At 45.6% G+C, this 24,556-nt stretch overlaps 1 protein-coding gene across 1 annotated transcript in view; it reads right to left on the bottom strand.

Annotated features, from left to right (window-relative positions):
• Positions 1–24,556, bottom strand: part of atp1a2a (ATPase Na+/K+ transporting subunit alpha 2a) — a 119,686-nt gene that overhangs the window by 68,374 nt on the left and 26,756 nt on the right. Inside the window, exons 2-6 of the mRNA XM_051923604.1 lie at positions 18,098–18,196; positions 17,820–17,879; positions 17,371–17,574; positions 6,082–6,195; positions 3,085–3,219 (exon numbers count right to left, since the gene is read on the bottom strand). Of these exons, the coding sequence (XP_051779564.1) occupies positions 3,085–3,219; positions 6,082–6,195; positions 17,371–17,574; positions 17,820–17,879; positions 18,098–18,196 (612 nt within the window). The remainder of the gene's footprint in view (positions 1–3,084; positions 3,220–6,081; positions 6,196–17,370; positions 17,575–17,819; positions 17,880–18,097; positions 18,197–24,556) is intronic.

Genomic DNA, 24,556 nt, shown 5'->3' with positions numbered 1-24,556 from the left:
GAGGGTGACTCCGAGGAACCTAAAGCTGCTGACCTGCTCCACAGCCTCACCTCCGATATAGATAGGGCTGTGCTCTGTTGCCTGTTTGCAGAAATCCACAATCATCTCCTTAGTTTTGCTAACATTGAGGGTGAGGTTGTTGTCCTGACACCATTCTGCTAGGAGTCTGACCTCCTCCCTGTCCCCATCATCCTCGCTGATCAGACCTACTACAGTGGTATCGTCAGCAAACTTGAGGATGGTGTTAGTGCTATACTTAGCTACACAGTCATGGGTGTAGACAGAGTAAAGCAGGGGGCTCAGCACACTGCCATGTGGGGTGCCAGTGTTGATGGTGATGATGGAGGAGGTTTTTCCACCAATAAGCACTTGCTGAGGTCTGCCGGTGAGGAAGTCCAGTACCCAGGTGCACAGTGAAGAGCTAAGCCCCAGATCTAGGAGTTTAGCGATGAGCTTGGATGGAATGACGTTATGACACAACATAAAGAAAGAAGCCCTAATGAGAAGGATTTAGGAGTCGTAGTGGACTCTAAGCTACCGACTTCCAAACAGTGTTGAGAAGCCATTAAGAAGGCAAACAGACTGTCAGGTTATATAGCGCCTTGATGTGTGGAGTACAAGTCACAGGAGGTTCTGCTCAAGTCTTTATAACACACTGGTGAAGCCTCATCTGGAGTCCTGGGTGCAGTTTGGGTGTCCATAAAGACATAGCAGCACAAGAGAAGGTCCAGAGAAGATCAACTGGGCTGATTCAGGGCTACAGGGGACGAGTGATGAGGAAAGATTAAAAGGAGATGAAGAGGAGACCTGAGTGAAGTGAAGATAATGAGGGACAAGGTACGAGGACTATTGGTGGCCACAGAAAGGGCCTGACAGGGGCCAGCTGGAGTGGGCAGTCAGAATGAGCAGCGAAGGTCGAAGTGATAAGAAATGATTATATTAACTGTAACTTTTGTCTTGTTCAGGGCTCAGCTCAGTTTAGTTTAATTGGGTGAAGTCCGTGTGATTGTTTATTGCAATAAAGCTAATTACTCTGTTTGCCTTTCCTTTGACTCCTAGAGCCTTCTTTCGAGGTGTGAACCTCTGGTGTATTTTATGCTCCAACACCTTTAAAACTCATTTTACAGAAATCAGCGTGAATAGCATTGGTGAGCTTTGTTGGGCTGAATGGCCTCTTCTTATCAATACTTTTTTTTAATGTTCTAAAGTTGTAACTGATCAGGAGTATTAGGGCATTATCTGAACAACAACTGATGCCTGTGGCATTGTGTCTCAAAGTAGGTGACAGATCACTTTGAAAGTGAAGTTTTATAATCCATCTTAATACAGTAAAAGGACAACCGTCTGTTTATCTCCGTATCCATCTGGTGGCTATGTCTCTGTCATTCCAACTGGTGGTGCATCACAAACATTTGTGGTAATAAAATGCGTTGCATTAGTCATTTCCACAGATGTCTCATCACAAATATTAACACTGCTTTTATGAATCCCACACCAAATTTCATATAACAGAGATATATGAATTGCATTTGTTATTGCCACACAAGGCATATCAAAAACATTTGTAGTAACAAAATGCATTGCATTTGGCACTCCAACAGATGACGCCTCACAAACATTTGTAGTAATAAAACACATTGTATTAGTCATTCCAACAGATGGTACATCACAAATATTAACACTGCTTTTGTGAATCCCATACCAAATACCAACACAGAGACATATGCATTGTGTTTATTATTGCAACACATGGCATATCACAAACATTTGTAGTAACGTGTTTTATTACTACAATTGTTTGTGAGGTGCCATCTGTTGGAGTGCCAAATGCAATGCACTTTTTTTTTACTACAAAGGTTTGTGCCATGTGTTGCAACAACAAATGCAATGCGTACGTACCTGTTATATGTTATTGACTATGGGATTTACAAAAGCAGTGTTAATATTTATGATGTACCATCTGTTGAAATGCCAAATGCAATGAATTTTGTTACTACAAATGTTTGTGATGTCCCAATGTTGCAATGACAGATGCAATGCATATGTCTCTGTTATATGTTATTTGGTATGGGATTTGCAAAAGCAGCCTTAATATTAGTGATGTGCCATCTGTTGGAATGTAAAATACATTGAATTTATTACTACAAATGTTTGTGATTCACCATCTGCTGGAATTACAAATGCTATGCATTTGATTACTACATGCACTACAAGATGCATTCCAATAGATGGTGCAGGGCAAACATCCACACTGAGGTCTGTGTTGATTACTAAGACTTCAAACCTGTCTTAAGACAGGTAGCACAGCTAGTTTTCTACAAAATGACAACCAAGTTAAAGAAAGGCAGTGTGGTCATCACGTTACAGCATCACTAACACTGCACGCCTGTTTTACGTGGCCTCAATGCCCTCCTCTTCTGTTTTGACTTGAATGCTAACAGCAGGTGTTCACTGTAGGTCACACATCAGGACTTAAGACATTTGGATACTGCGGCTCTCCAGACTGCCCAGATTGTGTTGACTCATCCATTATGTACGACATCCATTCATCCTCATTTAGGGTTGCAGGAAGACGGAGCCTGTCTCAACCTCATTATGCACAAGGCAGGAACTAAACGAAACTTGAGTGTCCAACTGACCTACCAACACATGCATGTCTGTGGGATGTGGATGGATACTGAAGTACAAGAGAAGACTCAGATGGACAAGAGAGAGAGAGAGAGAGAGAGAGATGTACGCATAAGTGCAATGGAGCCCAAGTGGAACAGGTCCTCTGTGACGAACAGACATCATCACAGTTAGAAGCCCGATTGATCCTTTGGGCTGGTGGAGTTCTTCTTTGGTTTGACTTATTAAGATGGTTGCTTTTCTATGTTAGGCCCGTGGTTGAGAAAGCCCAGTGGAGACGCACTGTTAAGAGTCTGTCACCATGCAAATAGAACCCACCTACACAAACACCATAAACACAGTGACCAGACAGCCACTGAGGACAGGCAGGTGACATCTGCTCATTTTGGAGAGTCACTTGGAAAACACAGAGCCCCTCTGGAGATAACAAGAGACATCGCCCACAAAGTCACCTACCTTGCAGCCATGAGATGATATGATCCGTAAGTCTGCCGGAATCCTGTCTCCACCTTTGATTTCCACGAGGTCACCAACGACGACGGATTCGGCATTGATCTGAATCTTTTCACCTTCCCGGATCACAAGGGCTTGCTGTAACAAGGAGGCACAGATAAAACCTAACGTTAGCCATTTCATCATAAGACTGTCACTCAGTCGGTTTAAACATTGTCACCTCAAAGCTGAGTGTAACACAGACAATGTCTGCTGTTTGCTTGTTTAATACCACAATGAGAAGAAAAATGTGACAAGATTAATACCGTAACTATGAAGAGTAAATAAGGGCTTACAGCTTTATAGAATCACTAGATGTGCTGCCCGTCTAAGACAGACTGAAGACTTCAGTGCAAACGTTTGCGGTGCTTCATCTATTGGAATGTGTTTTGTAATGCAATCAATAAGAAAATGAATTACATTTGTCGTTCCAACAGATGGTGGGTGCATCAGAAATATTTGTATTAATAAAATGCATTGCTGTTTGTGATGCGCCATCTGTTGGAATAACACAAGCCAGTGTTAATGCTGTATGTCACTGTTATCTGACATTCAGTGTGGGATTCATAAAAGCAGTGTTAATGATTGTGATGTGCCTTCTGTTGGAATGAGGAACGCAATGCATGTGTCTCTCTTTTATGCAATTTGCTGTGTGACTAATTAAAACAGTTTTAATGTTTGTGACGCACCATCTGTTGGATTACACATGCAATGCATTTTATTACTACAAATGTCCACGATGCTCCATCTGTTGGAATGATTAATACAATACATATATCTCTGTTATATGCCATTTAGTATGGGATTCATAAAAGTAGTGTTTATGTTTGTGATGCTCCATCTGTTGGAGTGACAAATAAAATGCCTTTTTATTACTACAAATGCTTGTGATGAGCCATCTGTTGGAATGACAAATGCAATGCATATGTCTCAGTTATATGTCATTTATTATGGGACTCATCAAAGCAGTTTTACTATTTGTAATGTACCATCTGTTGGAATGACAAAGTCAATGCATATGTCACTGTCATATGACATTTAGTATGGGATTCATGAAAGCAGTCTTAATGATTGTGATGTGCCTTCTGTTGGAATGAGGAATGCAATGCATGTGTGTCTCTTTTATGCAATTTGCTGAGAGACTAATTAAAACAGTTTTAATGTTTGTGACGCGCCATCTGTTGGATTACGCATGCATTGCATTTTATTACCACAAATGTCCATGATGCTCCATCTGTTGGAATGATTAATACAATACATATTTCTCTGTTATATGCCTCTTAGTATGGGATTCATAAAAGTAGTGTTTATGTTTGTGATGCTCCATCTGTTGGAGTGACAAATGCAATGCCTTTTTATTACTATAAACGCTAGTGATGAGCCATCTGTTGGAATGACAAATGCAATGCATATGTCTCAGTTATATGTCATTTATTATGGGACTCATCAAAGCAGTTTTACTATTTGTAATGTACCATCTGTTGGAATGACAAAGTCAATGCATATGTCACTGTTATATGACATTTAGTATGGGATTCATAAAAGCAGTGTTAAAGATTGTGATGCACCTTCTGTTGGAATAAGGAATGCAATGCAAGTGTCTCTCTTTTATGCAATTTGCTGTGTGACTAATTAAAACAGTTTTAATGTTTGTGACGCACCATCTGTTGGATTACACATGCAATGCATTTTATTACTACAAATGTCCATGATGCTCCATCTGTTGGAATGATTAATATAATACATATATCTCTGTTATATGCCACTTAGTGTGGGATTCATAAAAGCAGTGTTTATGTTTGTGATGTTCCATCTGTTGGAGTGACAAATACAATACCTTTTTTATTACTACAAATGCTTGTGATGAGCCATCTGTTGGAATGACAAATGCAATGCATATGTCTCATGTATATGTCATTTATTATGGGACTCATCAAAGCAGTTTTACTATTTGTAATGTACCATCTGTTGGAATGACAAATGCAATGCTATTTATTATTACAAATATCTGTGATATGCCATCTATTGAAATGAAAGAGACATAGCAACCAGATGGACACCAGGTACATAGACACTTTTCCTTTCATTAAGGTGGATTATTGTCGTGCAACATCATGATTTGTAAATATCAGGTGGTGCCAGCGACACAAGGAGAGGATGCGGCTTACTGGCTTTGTGCAGGTGAGAAAGACAGGGAAGGATGATGGTGCGTCCGTCTCTAATGGCTCGTGTTTTCACTTCTCTATATGAGAGAAAGAACTTTCAGGTAAATTATGATGTTACTTCCACCCCTCAGTGTACAGCTCCGCCCACTCCGGTCCATCCTTATATATTTCAATGTTCCACCAGAAGTCGGTGCTCATTTTGGCCCGTGATACTGAAGAGGACAGACGTCCGTATCTGACAGGCTGAGATGTTAGTATTTTGAGGCGTACGGTCCCAGGTCTCGCTTTCCTCTTATTTTATCATAGTAAGTCAACAGTTACCCGCACTTTAGTGGTGATTTTATTTAGGCTGGCTGCACAGCTTTTTCTCTGCACACATGTGGAGTCATGGAGTGTCTGTGGTCACAGTGGTCAACTTTCAGCCTCGATCAGTCAGCAGCACCTCCTGTTGTTTTCCAGGAGCAGACACAGCCACTCCACTCTCCATTCGCACCAAAGACGAGCGGCGAGCGGTCATCTGCTTTAATGGGCTGAAGGTTCACCAGGGGACGACATCCTTGTCAGATTCATCAGAATTAGTCTCGTTATCGGTACTGGACATGGACGTGCCAACCCAAACCATATGATCACAGAATCGTGGAGATCGACTTACCCTCGTACTTTGGATGTTTTTTCTTTTTCTTAATTTAAACTGTGGGGTCCCACCACCCTGATGCTCTCTCAAGGCAGCTTGGGCAGGACTGCTCAGTCTGAGCAAAACTTCATATTTCAGAGCGGAAGACTAGGCAGTACATACCTGCGGCACCATGTTCTTGAAGGAGTCCATGATCCGGGAGCTTTTGGCTTCTTGATAGTAGGAGAAGCAGCCAGTAATGATGACGACAGCGGCCAACACGACTCCCAGGTACAACTGAAACAGGGAAAGGACAAACGCTTGAGTCACGTGACAACACAAATGACTGATTAGATGTTCACGCGGCAGAAGGCCTTGTCGTTTATATGGCATAGTCAGTGGCATGAGTGGTGACAGGGTGAACGTCTGACCTCGGAAGGTGGCTTCAAAATTAGCCAAAGTGTGTGAAGAAAGAGAAGAGAGGAAGAGGAGAAGGAAATCAGAACAAACATTCAAGGATCAAAGACGATACGAGGACGGCGGCTCGCCCACTAACAGGAGGAGGATGAAGTATAAAAGCACCGTGTTAAACGCTTCACGCCACGTCTAGGACAGTGGCATCGTACTCTCGAGACTTCTCAGTACTGCAGATTGAGTAGAAGAGGAACAAAGTTAGCGCCAGCGCCCTCTCTTGGCTCGGGGTGGTAGATGAGCCAAGAGAGGGCGCTGATGAGACTGTTTAAAGTCTGACCGGCTCTCTGTTAAGGGGTCTCAATCCAGCCTTGGTTACCACACTGGGTGACACCAACACACAACGTTTAGACTCATAGCTAGTCTTAATTAACTGTTTAGGAAATTGGAGCATTTCCATTTTTTTGTAGTTACTTTACGAAAAGAGTCAATTGTCACGTTTTTGTTTATTAATTATTTCATTTGCTACGTATCTGTCTGTCTCCTGTGACCTGGGTGTGGTATAGCGGGTCCACAACTCACGTCAAATGGGCCAGTTTTAAAATAAATAATTGCAGCTTAGCGAGGGGGCGTGGTGTGTGTGTGCGGCCGAGCGGTTCTCGGGGAGTGCGTGATGCGGGCGATTCTCACTTAAGTGCACAGGTGAGGAGTCGTCCGCATCTGTAATTGTTCCCGGATGCTGCCGATTGCCACCGCTGATCCACGTCCCCGTAATTAATAGAAGTGCGAGGCGGCTAGCAGGGGAGAATGAGGAAAATGAAAAGAGAAAGAAACGGAGGTGGCAGGAGTGAGGAAGAAAGCTGGAAGTAGTGAGGAGAAAGGAGAGGGAGAGAGAGCGGGCGGGCGCTTGTAGGCAGCTGGACAGTGAGCCCTAGTGAGGTGGGGCTGAAGAAAGCGGTCAATCCAGCTGAGTGATCAAGGAGCTGGAGTGACCGGTGATGAAGGATGGAAGACGGCGGGAGGCTTGGGTGACGGATCCCCCAAGGTGAGCATCCTGGCTGTTGGGGAAGCCAAGTCTCGGTGTGGAGGGAGAGGAACCGAAGCCAGGGATCGGGAAATGGAGAGAAGGTCAGCAGCAGGTAGGGCGACTCCCCCGTTACGAAGTCCGATGGGAGAAGCAGGGGCGCCGCCAGGTGAAAAGGAGGCACCAGGCTTTGTTTTCAAAAGGACTTTTTTTTCTATTGTTTTTTTTTAACTTCCACTATTTTCACTCGTTTTTATCCATCCATCCATCCATTGTCCAACCCGCTGAATCCGAACACAGGGTCACGGGGGTCTGCTGGAGCCAATCCCAGCCAACACAGGGCACAAGGCAGGGACCAATCCCGGGCAGGGTGCCAACCCACCGCAGCTTGTTTTTATGGATTATTTATTTGTTTATGGATATTTGAGCAGCACTGCACTTTATTTATTTGAACCCCTTGTTTTCACTTTTGTTGGTTTCAATAAAAGCACTTGACACTTTTACACCATCCCCTTGTTTCATTGTTATGCCTCACTGCCGACGGTGTCGGGTTCAAGGCCTCCAGAAATCAAGAAGGGAGCATGGAGCCAACCCGTATCGTCACACTGGGGGTCCGCTTTGTCCCCAGCTTCTTGAAGAATACTGATTCCTCAACATGAGCAGTACAGGTGTCGTGACCCTGCGGCCCACTTTTTCTCCCACATAACTGTCTTTGTGAGAATTAGGGGTGGGGGGGGGGTACCTTTAATGAATTCCTTAGATTTTGTGTATAAGTTCTCAATGTGTGTTTGGTGAGAAGTGGTGAATGTGATATTTTTCTTGGACTGAGATTCCCCATCGCCTCCCCTTTCCCATCTGGTTTTCCAAAAACTGTGGTCTCAATGGCTCACCTTGGGTGTTTTTTCCATTTTGGACATTCGCTGTGGGCTACTTAACACTAAGCAAGATGGGCTAAGCCTGTACGGGAACATCTAGTTAGCTCAAAGTCTTGTCCCACGTGAGAGACGTGTCCTCCGCGTTCAAACTGGGAATGATTTAAAAACCCACTCCAGCTGTAAAGCAAATGTAGCTTTAATCCTAAAAGTGCACTCTCCTGATATTCACAGTATGGAGCGTTACGCAGACCGGTAGAGAGGAATCAGTGCAGGGGCCCTTCAAGGAGCAAATGGCGAACATTATACAACCAAACCCATGGTACCCCCTGGCAATTTATGGATTTTAATTTCTTTCTTTCTTTCCTTTTTATTTTACGATCTCTATTTGCTAGAACTCGCTGATGTCTTTCTGCATGTGGGACCCTACGGTGTTGACCTGTGCCGCAGTGCCCTACACGCTCGTCTCTGTTGTCTACGCACTCCCTGACACATTTATTGTAGATCATAAACACTGTGCACTTTATTTGTATTGACGTCACACGTTAGCCTCTCCCTCGTGAAAATCCAGTGCACCCCCCCCCCACCACCCCTTACTAAATTGGTGCTAGTGCTGACCCAGATGCAGACGGACACGGTGAGAACACAATGCTTACAATCACATTAAAGGCATACGTAGAAACATGAAAATCACCTCTGGAAGTCAAAGCCTCAGACTTGCATCGCTGTGGAGCCATCAGGGTTTATAATGGGTGCCTCGAAAAGAATTTGGGCAGCTAGTCCCAGTCCATTAGATATGGAAGGGAGGGGTGCTGCTCGTAATGGTAGTGAATCACAAGTGGATCGCCGCTCCGACCATCAAACTCCACCCCCCTAATGATCTTATTCAAATCATCAAGGGGGAGAACCCCCCCCCCCCCCCCGCCATACACTCTGAAGATTGCACTTGACTTACTCAGGGGGACCTCCCTTCCCCCATGAAGACAATTACCTGGGAAAAAAGTGGATCATGACACCAGAAATGTTCAGAAACACCTGCTGTGGAGGACACCAGTCGAGTTTCGGTGTCCCTGAACAAGATTGGAGCCAGAAGGGCATTTGTGCCAAATGTCATTTGTGAAGCCATGCAATTCAGCTGAGAGAGAGAGAGAGAGATATGTTAGGGTGGGGGGGGGGACGAATGACAACCGTAAGTCAGATTAGGGGAGATGGGCCGACAACACGTGAAGGACACAAGCAGGTTATTTTAAAAGGTGCTGACGTCTGCTTCACCAATATGGTTAACAGAAGGCTGTGAAGATATTAATGACCAGCCAGATTTTTCTGGTAGTCACCCATATCTGGCATGAATTCTATGAATATGTAATTCTGTGAGTGTTTATAATGATGAGGATCCGACACAACGTCAGAAGCATCTCACTACGCCGCCGACACTCCTTGCTGCTGGATGAGACATCGGATTGTCAGCCTTCTCTCCAGCCTGACTATCGATGTATACATACATAGACTACTACTATTGACTACTGCAGTGCGGTGTTCACTGGATGTTCAAACTGTTCTTTCTTCAGCCTCCAGTTAATCCAAAATGCGGCTGCAAGAATTATTACAAGAACAAGAAAATACGAACACATAACTCCAGTCCTCAAGTCCTTACACTGGCGCCCGGTTAAGTTTTGGGCAGATTTCAAAATCCTCCTTTTAACATATAAAGACTTAAATGGCTGAGGTCCGGCTTACTTGTCTGAACTTATCATGACTTACAAACCTGAGCGCACATTAAGATCTCAAGATGCCGGTCTGCTTATGATTCCAAGGATTAATAAAATAACAGTGGGAGGTCGAGCTTTTAGTTACAGGACCCCCTAAACTGTGGAGTGGTCTGCCTGCTACTATAAGAGATGCCCCTTCAGTCTCAGCTTTCAAAGACTCACTACTTCAGTTTAGCACACCCTGACTAGAGCTGCTGATTAACTGTACAGACTGCATCTCTGTTGTTAGTCATTAGCACTAAAACATAAGTGACATGATAGTTAGAATTGTATACTAACCCTCACTTATTCTGTTTCTCCTCTCGGTACTCAAATGTGGCACTTGGTGCCACTGCCCTCCTGCCAAGTTGTTCTGCCTGCCTAAGGAAAAGTCATCCCTGATGGAGGATCGCAGGAATTGTGGGAAAGAGGGGTCCTTTCATCGGATTGGCTGGCCCAGCCCTGTTTCAGTCATGGAATGGCCAAATGCGGGAGGCAGCTTGATGGTTGAGGTCTCCAGGACTCTAAACAAATCCAAATCATATTATTGGATATCATCTACTGTTAAATTCTGCTCCGTACTTCTAAAATATTTATTTTTATACTGTATTGAGGATTTGTTCTGTTCTGTGTATTGTGTTGTATTGTATTGACCCCCTTTTCTTTTTGACACCCACTGCATGCCCAACCTACCTGGAAGGGGGTCTCTCTTTGAACTGCCTTTCCGGAGGTTTCTTCCATTTTTTCCCTACAAGGTTTTTTTTTGGGGGGGGGAGTTTTTCCTTGTGGGCGGCACGGTGGCGCAGTGGGTAGCGCTGCTGCCTCGCAGTTGGGAGACCTGGGGACCTGGGTTCGCTTCCCGGGTCCTCCCTGCGTGGAGTTTGCATGTTCTCCCCGTGTCTGCGTGGGTTTCCTTCGGGTGCTCCGGTTTCCGTCCAAAGACATGCAGGTTAGGTGGATTGGTGGTTCTAAATTGGCCCTAGTGTGTGTTCTTGGTGTGTTTTTGTGTGTCCTGAGGTGGGTTGGCACCCTGCCCGGGATTGGTTCCTGCCTTGTGCCCTGTGTTGGCTGGGATTGGCTCCAGCGGACCCCCATGACCCTGTGTTCGGATTCAGCGGGTTGGATAATGGATGGATGGTTTTTCCTTGTATTCTTAGAGAGTGAAGGCTGGGGGGCTGTCAAGAGGCAGGGCCTGTTAAAGCCCATTGCGGCACTTGTGTTATTTTGGGCTACACAACAAATAAATTGTATTGTATACAGGATTATGTGTTATATTCTGGGAAGGAATGTTGTCGTTTAAATCAAGTTAAATTCAACGATCTCTACTGTTTGTACCATATTTCTCTCTTGTAATTATTTTCCGCCATGGGTACAAGAGGGATGGCGTTGGCTCCAGTCTGTTCTGCATCAAGAGAGATGTCCCAGAGGACAAAGAGCGCCCCCTGCTGGATACAAGGGGATTAAATGTTTTTTTGTTTTTATGGATGCAGCCAGGAAAACATTTAGGGATCAGAGTGACACCGTGAGCCTTTTAGGACACTTCTGTGTTTACTAGAGGAGAATTGAAAGAGAAAGCAGAAGGTAGGATTGTGGCAGCCATAGCGCTCTTCTCTCTTTCTCAATGACTTGCAGGAAATTGGTAGTCGGGGGTTTAATGGCAACTCTGGACTATGAATTGAAGTCGCACTCCGTGGTTTAACTCTGAAGTTCAGGGAGATTCACTTTAAGAGGCCCTGTTGTAATTCCCATTAGGATGAACCAAAAAAATCCACTCTCTACCTTGACGTCTGTGTAATCGATTGCACGATATGCGATGCTGGACGTGGTTTCCATTTTCTACCAGACACATTTCGACGAGGTGCTCCATGTTCCTGAACGTATCGAGGTGGGAATAGCAGCATTCTCATGTCCTTCAACTCTTCCACAGGCCAGGCTTGTTCTGTTAAACTTTGAGCAGACCCCAAAGGAAGAAGTCTAGTGGTGTCAGATCTGGTGACCGTGTTGGCCAAAGCCCCTTTGAAATGACCCTCTCCATTTCTGCCATGCTCTTTGCTGATGTGCGACACGATGCTCCATCTTGCTGTCAGTAACCTTCTGTTAACTCACGATCATCCAGCTGATTCTGACGTCGCTGAAACGAAGTAGTGACCCAATAGGTTCAAACCATGAAGACGCGCTGCTCGATACTGTACACCACCATCCTGACTGAGTGACGGGCAATGGGCAGGATGAACCCAGAAGTTACAAATGGCTGTCTGGCACCAACCTCATCACTCCAACTCAGGGGCATCCCGACGCTTGTACTGAGGAGCACATTGCACGTTGTTTCGTTCAGATTTCTTCGCCCTAGCGAGAGTTATTACCGAATATTCAGAGGCCTCTTTCGAGTGAATCTCCCTGAAGAACACCTTCGCTATGCATATCTCAATATGAAAGAACACCAACAGTGTTTAAAACAGTCGACACTGCATTTTTAGAACAATCTGGACGAGAACAGGCCATTCAGCCCAACAAAGCTTGCCAGTCCTATCCACTTATATCTTCCAAAAAAAACATCAAGTCGAGTTTTGAAAGTCCCTAAAGTCTTAATGTCTACCACACCACTTGGTCGCTTATTCCAAGTGTCTATTGTTCTTTGTGTAAAGAAAAACTTCCTAATGTTTGTGTGAAATTTCCCCTTCACAAGTTTTCAACTGTGTCCCCGTGTTTTTGATGAACTCATTTTAAAGTCACCGTCTCGATCCACTGGACTAATTCACTTCATAATGTTAAACACTTCAGTCAGGTCTTCTCTTCATCTCCTTAAGGATCAGCTCTTTTAATCTTCACAACTCATCCCATGTAGCCCTAAATCAGCCTAGTCGCTCTTCTCTGGACCTTCTCTAGATAGATAGATAGATAGATAGATAGATAGATAGATAGATAGATAGATAGATAGATAGATAGATAGATAGATAGATAGATAGATAGATAGATAGATAGATAGATAGAAGTGCTGTTATGTCCTTTTTGTAGCCTGGAGACCCAAACTGCGCACAGGACTCCAGATGAGGCCTCACCAGTGTGTTATAAAGCTTGAGCAGAACCTCCTGTGACTTGTACTCCACACATCAAGGCGCTATATAACCTGACAGTCTGTTAGCCTTCTTAATGGCTTCTGAACACTGACTGGACATCAATAGCTTAGAGTCCACTACGACTCCTAAATTCTTCTCATAAGGTGGACTCTCCATTTTCAGACCACCCATTGTGTATTCAAACCTCACATTTTTCCTTCCTATGTGTAATTCTTTACATTTACTGACATTAAATTTCATCTGCCACAAATCTGCCCAAGCCTGTCTGCTGTCCAGGTCCTTCTGTGATGAAATAACGGATTCCAAATTATCTGCTAATCCACCTGTCTTGGTATCATCTGCAAACTTCACCATCTTGTTCCTTATATTCCTATCTAAACCATTTATAGATATTAAAGATAGCAGCAGCCCCAGCACTGCCCCCTGCTGGTCACCACTGTGAACATCACCCAATTCTGATGAGGTCCCTCACACCATCACCCTCTACTTCCTGTGTCTGAGCCAATTCTGCACCCACCACACCCTGAACTGCCACTTCTAATACTCAGATGTTTACTGTGCACCAAACTAGGAGGAAGGGCAGAAGACGTAGGATCATCTCAGCTGTTACAGTGGGACCTGACCGGTGTACAGACTTGAGCAGCTTTTGGTGAATATCGAAATTGAATGTAAGGAAGCAGAAATGCTAGATGTGAATACACAATGGTTGTTCTGAAACATGAAGGGACACCTGATGAGAAAGACCTGGAAGTCATGGTGGACTCATTACTATCTACAGCCAGACAGTGGGACAGAAGAAAACTAAGAGAATGTTGGGTTATACAGCACCACTCACTAACACGTGGGGGACAATTCAAGAGAGGGTCCGCTCTAAGCTTTATAACACACTGGTGAAGACTCGTGCGGGTTTGGTCTCCAGACTACAAAGAAGACATAGCAGCACTAGAGGAAGTCCGAATAAGGCTGATTGTGGGACTCTGTGAGCTGTGATTAAGGACTGAAGGAGTTGAAGTGAAGAGATATTAAGAGGACCCCTGATGAGGGGAGCTTGATCCACTTCAGTAGATCCCAGCTGTTAACTTTCAATTGCGTTCTTCAACAGGGTCACAGATAGGAACTTGATGAGGGCTCATTTCCTGCAAATTTTGGAAAGCTTTCTTCACAAAAATAACCGCAGACAGATGACATAAGTGATGACATAAGGGACTAAGCTGCATAGTGGACAGAAGAACTTTAGGAACTTGATGGAGACTAGGATTGGAGAACTTCTTGGGCCAAATGGCCCGTTCTCACCAGAGTTGTTCCGCTCTTCTCCTTTTTGGCTTTGCACAGTGTGACGGGTGGCCGGGACCCTTGCCTGGTCAGGACGCCTCCACACTGGAAGGACCAGCTTATCCAAAACGTTATCTTCCACCGGAGCGTTAGATGGCAGCCCCCCGCCACCCCGTGGGGTGCAGTGGTGCCTTGGACTCCTACAGGACTTCATGGGAGTTGAAGTTTGTTGCAGCCCTGTTGGGATCCATGGGGGAGCTGCTGGGGGAAGACCCCCTTGGTTTGTGCTTACAATGTCTCCAGAAGTACTCCTGGGTTCACCCACTACCATGGCTTGGGGAGGCAGTGGGCGAAACTCAAAGGAGGTGGAGAAGTAGGAAGAATTGATTTATCATCCATCCATCCATCCATTATCCAACCCGTTATATCCCAACTGTAGGGTCACGGGGGTCTGCTGCAGCCAATCCCAGGCTGATTTATCATTTATTGTATTATTGTGGCTTGTGATTGGGAGAGGATTGAGAACGTGCCTGGGAGAAGAATAAAAAAAATCCTTTATTTTATTCTATTTACGTGTGGTGTATTGCTGGATCTGTGGTTTGGGGCTCTCTGGCGCCCTCATGGGGTCACATTTCACAAATGACTAAATACGGGATGAGTACATGTAAAGACGCCAGTTTGTTTTAAACTAGTGAAGAGGTGAAGCTGGCACATCTGACAGGTCTGAGCTGCCCTTTGGCGTCTGCGGGTGGTCTGTGCTCAGCTCGCCATTATTCTTTGCCTTTTGTGCCCCGTTCACGTTGTGTTCTTTTGTCTCACGCTGACACTTTGGTCAACGAGTCGTTCCGCTCTGCTCAGAAGGCCAGCACTTCGCTTATCTGCAGGTCCCTCAGGGGCTGCTGAGCCCACATGGGCAGTTCTTCCTCCACACCCCAAAGTGCTGCTGGATTTAGGTCATCAAACACCTGGAGCACTTCTGGGGGTGCTATAAAAGGAGCCAGCCAGAGTCGGGAGGAGGAGGAGGATGATGAGGAGGACGAAGCTTCCCGGGGAAGAGTGGAGGAGAAAAGAAATGAAAAGGAAGGAAAGAAAAGAAAAGAAAAGAGAGTGTTGTGATTGTGCTGTAAACCAAAAATCAAATCTGTGTGCTTGGACTTGTGCCTCCTGCGTCTGTCTGGGTCGGGTTGGGGCGACCAGAGCGCTGTCTATCTTCCACAACAGATACATTTAATTCCAGGCCATAAATGAGACTTGCTGACTGGTGGGTACAAGAAGAAGACTCATTTAATGAGTGTAATTGGTGCAGTACTAGTAGCCATTGATGTGGTGGTCTTCAGAAGGCCTTCAGACCCACACCTTGATTGTGTGGCAGAACTCATTTGAAATGGATAAACTGGACATCAATCCCCACGCAGTAACTCAGAATGACAAAGTGAAAACATTTTGTCAGTACGGTTTGCAAATGTATTAAAAATCCAAAACGGGATTCTCTCCTTCCTAGACGTATCCAGTCCCTTTGCTGTGGCCCTCCAGCTTGTGCTCAGGTGGCTCCTGTTTGCTTTAGTCCTCCTTGAGATATGTTGAGAACTTGAATAGAGTCCACCTGTGGCAAACTGAATCAACCGGGCACACGTGGACCTGTGTGTAGAAGGTCCAACAATTTAGCCATGAAGTCCAAGGACCTTTCTGGAGACCTCAACGATCAATTTGTGATGAGGAGTACATCAGAGCAATCGTTTCTAAAGCTTTGAGTGATCCCAGGAGCACAGTGGGCTCAAGAATTGTAAAGTGGGAGAAGTTTGGGACCACCCAGTTTCTTCTTAGAGTGGGTTGTCCTGTCAAACTGAGTAACAGGCCCTGGTCAGGGAGGTGACCAAGAATCTAACTGAGCTTCAGAAGTCCTCTTCTGAGATGGAGGAACCTGTCAGAAAATACTCCACAAATCAGACCTGTATGGAAAAGTGGCCAGACGGAAGACACTCTGGATTCAAAGACATGTGACGGCCATTTAAAGGACTCTGAGAGCTCAGGAAGATGCTTCTCTGGGTCTGATATGACAAAAATAGAAGTCTTTGGGCAAAACTCCAAGCAGTATGTCTGGCCAAGACTAAGCACTGCTTTTCATTTGCTTAATATCATCACTAAAGTGCCACATGGTGGTGGCATCATCACACTATAGGGGTGCAGGGACAGGGAGAGTGGTCAGAAATTGAACTGAAGGACAAATGCAGCCAAATCCAGAGAAGAAAGCCTGCTCCAGAGTGCCCACCACATCAGACCGGGGTGACGGTTCAATGCCCCGAAGCATACAGCCAGGGTGACGCTGGACTGGCATCAAGACAAATCTTTGATTGTCCTTGATTGGTCCAGCCAAAGGCCGGACCGGACCCTCAAAGAAGATGTGTGGGAGAGACCTGAAGATGGCAGACCCTTCCCATCCAATCTAACGGAGCTGGAGGGCATCTGCCAGGAAAGAAATCTAGGAGTGTAAAACTTGTAGAGACTCAAAGCTGGAATTGGGGCTTCTACAAAGTTCTGAATGAAGGCTCTGAATACTTCTAGGAATGAAAGATTTCTTTTAAAAATTTGCAAACCTTTCTGAGGACGTGTTCTCACTTTGTCACGATGGGCTGTCATTAAATGTGCTGAATTGGCAGCGGAAGGTCAAATCCACGTACCGTGGAAACTCAACTTATGCAAATGGCAAAAAATAAAAATAAAAAATATTGAAATTGCTCAGAGTGACATGCCTTTTTTGTTATATGGCAAAAGAGAAGTTTCTCATGTGATGCTACACGTTATTGCCTGTGAGGTGGTTCTGCTCAAATCATTTTATGTGCTTATGGAACTCGAATCTCGAGATCAAACCGTCATTGGCATCACAGATAGCCACCATTTCTAAAAGTCTCATCACAATGGTGAGGTGAAGATGACGAGCCGAGTTGGTGACTTGATCGACTTGATGCCATATCCACTTGAAGGAAGGCAAGTCCTTTTATGGAAGCACAAACAATCGAGACCACCCCATACCTTTAAAGTGCCCCAAATCGACCCGGATGGTGCCTTACGTTGTCATTGACAGGCTCATCTTCTGTCGCAGCCTGAATACTGTATGCGAGAAAGCACAGGATGGCACCGATCCAGAGCAAAATGGAAAATCCTCCAAAGAGCTGCCTGCAGAACTTGACCCACTCTGGGGTAGTTGGAGGAGGAGTGAGCGCGTTGAGGCCGTCCCGGGCCAGAATCTCCGCTGCCCTGGCATTCGACAGGCCCTGAGTAGACAAAAGAGGAGGAAAAGAGCAATCAGCTCCACACCTTGGAAAGTTCTTGCTCCTTGTTGTTGGACACTCTTGACTTTGGAGAGGACACCGTGGGCTTGGTGCCATCTCTTCAGTCATCGGCCTCCACGTTTAGTGACCATTCATCTCCATTCACCCTGCACACATGCCTTCTATTCTTGGGCCCTACTGCATCATGGGAAGGTGATGATCTGAGATATCTAAAAACTGAAGCTCACCCGCGACAGGTCCACGTTGTACTTCTTGCTCAACTCGTCCAGTGACATCTTGTGTTCTTCCTGTGGAGGGTGACAAAGAGCTCAAGGTGAAAGGCAGCCAAAAAACTGGATGGCCGACTAAAAATATCACTTGAAAACACATGGAGAATCCATTGGTGGCGTTAGAAGAATTCACGCAAGTCTGATCGGCAGATTTTCTGTCAGGCCATCTGTGTTTTAGATCAACTGGCAGGGCGACCTTTGCTGACAAAGATGCCCACCACAGAGAGACCACTTACCAGCGACACTTCTTTCTTGAGCTCATCCATGTCCCGGTCCTTCTTTTTCTTTCGGGCTCCATTCTCGGAGGTGGAGGCAGGTGAATAGTCCCGACCCGACTGGGAAAGAAAGAAAGAAAAAAAGGAAGTCACACTAGGAACTGGCATGGAGCTCAAGCTCTCTCTGTCTATTATATATATATATATGTGTGTGTGTGTGTGTGTGTGTGATACAGGACCTGCCAAATAATACAAAGAGTACACAACATGTACTGTATATCGCCCTAAATGGGGCTCGTCAGGTGTACGCACCCTTACTTCCCTTTCTGGGGACTGAACCTTGGCCATCAGTGCCCGAAGCAAAGCCTCAGATGTTACGCCATGGCTGGGTGAAGATTGGAGTATTATGATCTGCTTCTCATAACTGAGAGGACGTGGCAGATGATTGCCGATTGGCCAACCAACCTGGTAGGTAACCATCCTAATAATCAGATTGTGATTCAGACCTATGAATATATATAAATATATACTGTGCATATATATATATATATTGTAGATGCCACACGGGCTGGACGGACATCCCAGCCAGGAAAGGAAGCAGACCCGGAGGGAAGAAATGGACGGACAGCCCCTATAGAAGTAGAGAGATCGCTAGAGAACTGTTATTCCCCCCAGCACGCTAGATGGCAGCAGTCCCAGATATCCCCACCCAGTGGGAAGCCAGCAAGGCATGCTGGGAAATGTAGTCTGGCAGGGCAGCCCTGCTGAGGTCACGGGGTGTCGCAAGAGGGCATTTCAGGGAAACAAGCTCCCTGCTCAAATAACGGACTTCCGTGTGACCTGAAAATACTTCCATCGGGCAGTCGCCCTGGCACCGGAAGTACTCCCGGGTCTGTAATAAAACGGACCGCACTCCCTTACTCAGGCGAATCAGCACTGGGTGGTAGAGAGGCAACTCTTGACTGGAGGAGGGCAGTGTGGTGGTGAGAGAACATATTGTGGAGAGAAAAAGAGCAGTGTTTTGTGTGTATTGGTGATACTTCATTTATTTTTGATAAAGGACTGTGTTTTGGTGATTGTTTTGGGGTTTGGGGCTCACTGGCGCTCTGGGTTTATCACAATATATATATACATATATACATACACACATATATTGTCATCTGAATAGACAGGAAACATCAAGGTTTGAGACAGCCACCTGTATATTATGCCCTGGTGGCAAAATGGGTTTTTTTGGATGAGCAGTATTCAGGTTCAAGTCCAAAACAGAACTGATTTGAGTGCATAAAGATGGTGGCTTTAAATGACGTTATCGTGACCGGAAATGATGTCTTCATGGGCACCGAAACCAAAAGTGACGAATGGTCTACAGAGGATTGAGAGAAACAGTCAGTGCACCTTGCCACCTCCTGGACTGGCATGGAATTGCCATTATTCAGGCCCCTTAACTGCCTCCCATTTCCCCGTGTGTCACTATATATATATATATATATATATATATATATATATAAAAATATGTACTGCAAATATACATATACTGTATATATACACTGCGGTGGGTTGGCACCCTGCCTGGGATTGGTTCCTGCCTTGTGCCCTGTGTTGGCTGGGATTGGCTCCAGCAGACCCCCGTGACCCTGTGTTCGGATTCAGTGGGTTGGAAAATGGATGGATGGATGTATATATACACTGCAAATATATATATATATATATATATATATATATATATATATATATATATATATATATAGTCACGCATGTGTGTCAGAGGGTCACCCTTCAGGTTTCTCCCAGGTATGTAGTTCCATCCCAAACCAACAGGGGGCACTGCCGCCAACTATGCTGATTTCTTTATCCTCCAGAGGACCGCCCAGTAAGGGCAACTGACTCCGCCCCTCTAGGCAGCGTATCAGGTGACAGTAACGCACCACTTACATTGGTCTGCCAACCACCATTAAAACCCAGAAAATGAAGAAGAAGAATTAGTCAGCCCCATGCTAACCAGAGTTTTGGTTCGTTCTATTTTTGATGCCATTTTGATTTTCTTTTAATTAAAAGGCAACGACCAGGTTGGTGCACCAAAACATTTAATTTTGTCGAGGTGGTCATTCCCTTGGGCACTCACAATATACATGTATGTATATTATGCAGGGGTAGATTGACATCCTAGGGCAGGACAAACCCCTGTACCCTTACCTGGCAGGGAGACCAATGTACTGGATGGACAGTAGGAGACAGACTCCCCCAAAAACACTAGGTGGCAGCATAACTGGGCCAGTATACGCATTCATGTGCCTGCAGGGCATGCTGGGAGTTGAAGGAGGGTGGAGCTTCAGGGAAGGGCTGACTCTACTTCCCAGAGCTCCCACCTGACTCCTTGACACAGTAAGTACTCTACCAGACGTACTCGTCAAATAAAGGGCCATCTCTCCACTCAGGGAGTCCGAGTCAGAAGAGGAGTAGGAGGAGTGGAGGAGGATGAAGAGAACGGCGTTATAGTTGTGGACTGTTGAAGGGAAGAGACCTGTGAAAGGTACCTGTGAAGTAAAACTATTTGTTTGCACTGGAACTCTTTGTAAAGTTGTGTCAAGGGCTTTGGGCCTTGTGAGACGCCCCCTACAGACTGCAGACAGACACTTCCATTTTCTCCACATATTCTTTTTCCTTCTTAGTATGAAGAATTACCACCCCATAGCGAGCACATCATCTGTCTAACTTTACAATGAAGTGCTCCTCAAGCAGACCTTGATGTAAGGGTGTAAAAGCAATGTCTGCAAATGTGGAGAAGTTATGTATATGAATATTTGACAATCACCTCGTTTGTCGGCATACATTCCTGTGTCATCGTTGCATTCTGTATCATGACGTATGTCTGGCATGTTGATGAGCCATGATATCAGCCAGCTGCTCAATAGCCCCATTTTCAGGCTTAACTCTCGTCGTTCTTTGTCACTCAGGTGCCCCCTGTGTTTGGCTTGACGCTCAGCAGATGTCGCTGCTAGAGTTCTTTTTAGCTCCATTCATTTCTCGGTGTTTGTTAGGTGTGTGTTCGGGTTCCCTGCATGTGGCGCTCAGCAGATGGCGCTGCTGGAGTTCTTTTTCACTCCATCGCAATATGCAGCACTGTGGGTCACCGTACACTGGCATTTCTCTGTGTTTGTTGGCCGTGTGCTCCGTTTCCCTGGACGTCACGTCCAGCAGATGTCACTGCTGGAGTTCTTTTTTGCTCCATTCATTTCTCGGTGTTTGTTGGGCGTGTGGTCCGTTTCCTTGGACGTGATGCTCAGCAGATGTTGCTGTTGGCCTTTTCCTTTCTGCCATCATGCTCTCAAGCAGTTCACCGTAAGAAAGACACGAACCTCAATAACTTGGCCGAGGTTGCTGCTACCCAACTTTTTTGCTTCACCAGTTCCTATTACGTCATTAGGACGGAGGTTCAGTGGTTCACAAGTAATTACATGACAGACAAAGACAACCCTTAGCATTTTACACACACACACTCACCGGCCACTTTATTAGGTACACCTCTTCAACTGCTGGTTAACACAAATCTCTAATCAGCCAATCACAGGGCAGTAACTCAATGCAGACGTTGTCAAGACGGCCTGCTGAGGTTCAAACTGAGCATCAGAATTGGGGACTGAAGTGACTTTGAATGTGTCATGGCTGCTGGCACCAGACGGTATTTCAGAAGCTGATAATCTACTGGGATTTTCACTCACAAACATCTCTAGGGTTTACAGAGAGTGGTCCGAAAAGGGGGAAAATATTCAGTGAGCGGCAGTCATCGATGTCAAGGGTCAGAGGTGAATGGCCAGAATGGCTTGAGCTGATAGAAAGGCCACAGGAACTCAAATAAAGTACAAGCGAGGTGTGCAGAAGAGCAGCTCTGAGCACACAACACGTCGAACCTTGAAGCAGGTCGGGGGGTTACAACAGCAGGAGACCACCCTGGGTGTCGCTCCTGTCAGCTAAGAACAGGCAACTGAGGCTACAAGTACACCAAAAGTGGACAACAGAAGATTGGAAGAATGTCACCTGCACTATTGAGTTTCGATTTTTGTTGCGATATTTGGATGGTGGGGTTAACAACATGACATCATGGGATCCGTCCGGCCTTGTATCAACAGTTCAGACTGATTGTGGTGGTGTGATGGTGTCTGTGATCTTTACTTGGCACACTTTGGGCCCCTTAGTACCAGCTGAGCATTGTTTAAGTGCCACAGCCTACCCGAGTATTGTTGCTGACCATGTCCATCCCTTTATGACCGCTATCTTCTGTCACAAAGCTCAGATCATCTCCAACTGGTTTCTTGAACATGATGATGAGTTCACTGGACTCAAATGGCCTCCACAGTCACCAGAATTCAATCCAATCAAACACTTTTAGAATGTGCTGGAACGGGAGATTCACATCATGGATGTGCAGGCAACAAACCAGCAGCCACTGTCAACGTGGACCGAAATCACAATGTTTGCAGCACCTTGTTGAATCTACGCCATGAAGAATTCTGGCAGTTCTGATGGAAAAAGGGGGTCTGGCCCTGGTGCTAGCAAGGTGTACCTAATAAAGTGGCCGGAGAGCGTATATACAGTATGTGGAGAAACTCTGCTGCTTGTCAATGACAGGTAAGGCAATGAGTTTAAAAATATTAGCTATCTCTTGCCTTACGCGTACCCTCAGGGTTCATCCTTCTCCTTTCCTAAGTATCCTCGAGTGTCCCAGCCAGTCTTCCCCGGTGTGTCCCCCCCATCTCGATTGCGTTCCCATAACGCCTGCTTCTCAGACTCCATCATTGCGAGGTGCCCTGCTCGACTCCCGTCTGCTTTTTGACCACCACCAATGGCAGATGGGCCCCCATTACCCGCTGTGAGAACGTCATTCATAACCTGGTGAGTACCTCCCGTGTTTGAAGGCGACTCTCAGCGTTCCTCCTACTCTTTTCCTCAGTGTCCTCATGTCTGCCAATCTCTCTTGCCTGGCACTTCCTGACTCGATTGTGTTTGACTGATCAACTACAGCAAAACCGACCAATCAGATCAAAGCCAAACTGACCAATCAGATCAAAGCCAAACTGACCAATCAGTTCAAAGCCAAACTGACCAATCAGATTGCTCCAAGGCACCGAACACACACACACACACACACAGATTAACTTTTTTTTTTTATACAGACAGATGTCAAAAGTGATTGCTAAAATTAAGCACGAAAAATAAGAAAATGGTAGTCTGAGGGGGCGGCATGGTGGCGCAGTGGGTAGCGCTGCTGCCTCGCAGTTAGGAGACCTGGGTTCTCTTCCCGGGTCCTCCCTGCATGGAGTTTGCATGTTCTCCCCGTGTCTGTGTGGGTTTCCTCCCACAGTCCAAAGACATGCAGGTTAGCTGCATTGGCGATTCTAAATTGTCTCTAGTGTGTGCTTGGTGTGTGCCCTGCGGTGGGCTGGCGCCCTGCCCGGAGTTTGTTTCCTACCCTACTTACCTAGGATATAGCAGGCTGGATAATGGATGGATGGATAGTCTGAGGACGGTGGGCAGCCTTTTTGTTTTTCGTATAATTAGAATTCCAGCATCACAATGTATTGAGTGTATTGTCAAAGACACACCAGTAGGGGGCAATTACAAAGCTACGATAACATGGGCAGCATCCCTCCTGAGCATGAGAGGGCGCCATTCATCAGTAACAGACCCGCCACAAGCGTAACTGACGTCACATCTGCTGCCCTCGAACTGCAAGTCCTGCCCCTTCCACCCCAGACGGGATATAAAAACGGTGGCGGAAGTCGCCCTTCATTGTAGAATCTGCAAATGAGCTGTGACTTTTTCATTAAAAGATTTTTATTTGCTAGGACCTGTATGGTTGTCATTTGTTTTTCTCCTCATTATATGAGACTTATGCTAGCGATAGAGCGACCATCTCTCATGTTTGCGTTTCTCTTAAAATATGGAAAGCAAAGTCAAGGATTTGGGGACATCGAGAACCGCATTATCACACCGGCACCATCGTCAGATGAGGTGATGGAAGGACATTGGGACAAGAGGGCAGTGACGGGCAGTGACGTAAGGATTCACTGACGACGTGCAAACAAGAGTTTAGAATTCCAGTAGCAGACGATGTCAGGTCACAGCTGGGATGTGGGGGGCATCATGGATCAGGATGACATCAGACCAATGCATGCTTACTGGATCAACAACTATGGGGTTTAGTGGGATTTGGGGGGGGACGGACTGGTGTCACCAACTCGTTTTATTGAAAAGATGAGGTGACAAAAACCGCAGACAAACAGCAAACAGGGCTGAAGCCAACATTGAGAGAGCGTCTCAGACTGTCAAACTCTCAATTTGAACTTTTAGAAATGGCATTTAAAGATCACTTTTTTGGACGTTTTTGAGACCCCTGAATCCAATGTTCAGCTTTTTATTTTTTGCAGTTAATGTACACTTTTTTTTTTTTTGCAATATCCCAGTACCTTGTGAATATTA

Source organism: Erpetoichthys calabaricus, chromosome 2, assembly GCF_900747795.2.
Source record: "Erpetoichthys calabaricus chromosome 2, fErpCal1.3, whole genome shotgun sequence".
In the NCBI taxonomy this organism is placed as follows: Eukaryota; Metazoa; Chordata; class Cladistia; order Polypteriformes; family Polypteridae; genus Erpetoichthys; species Erpetoichthys calabaricus.
The sequence above is the reverse complement of the archived record's forward strand: the minus strand, read 5'-3'. Positions and strand labels throughout refer to the sequence as shown.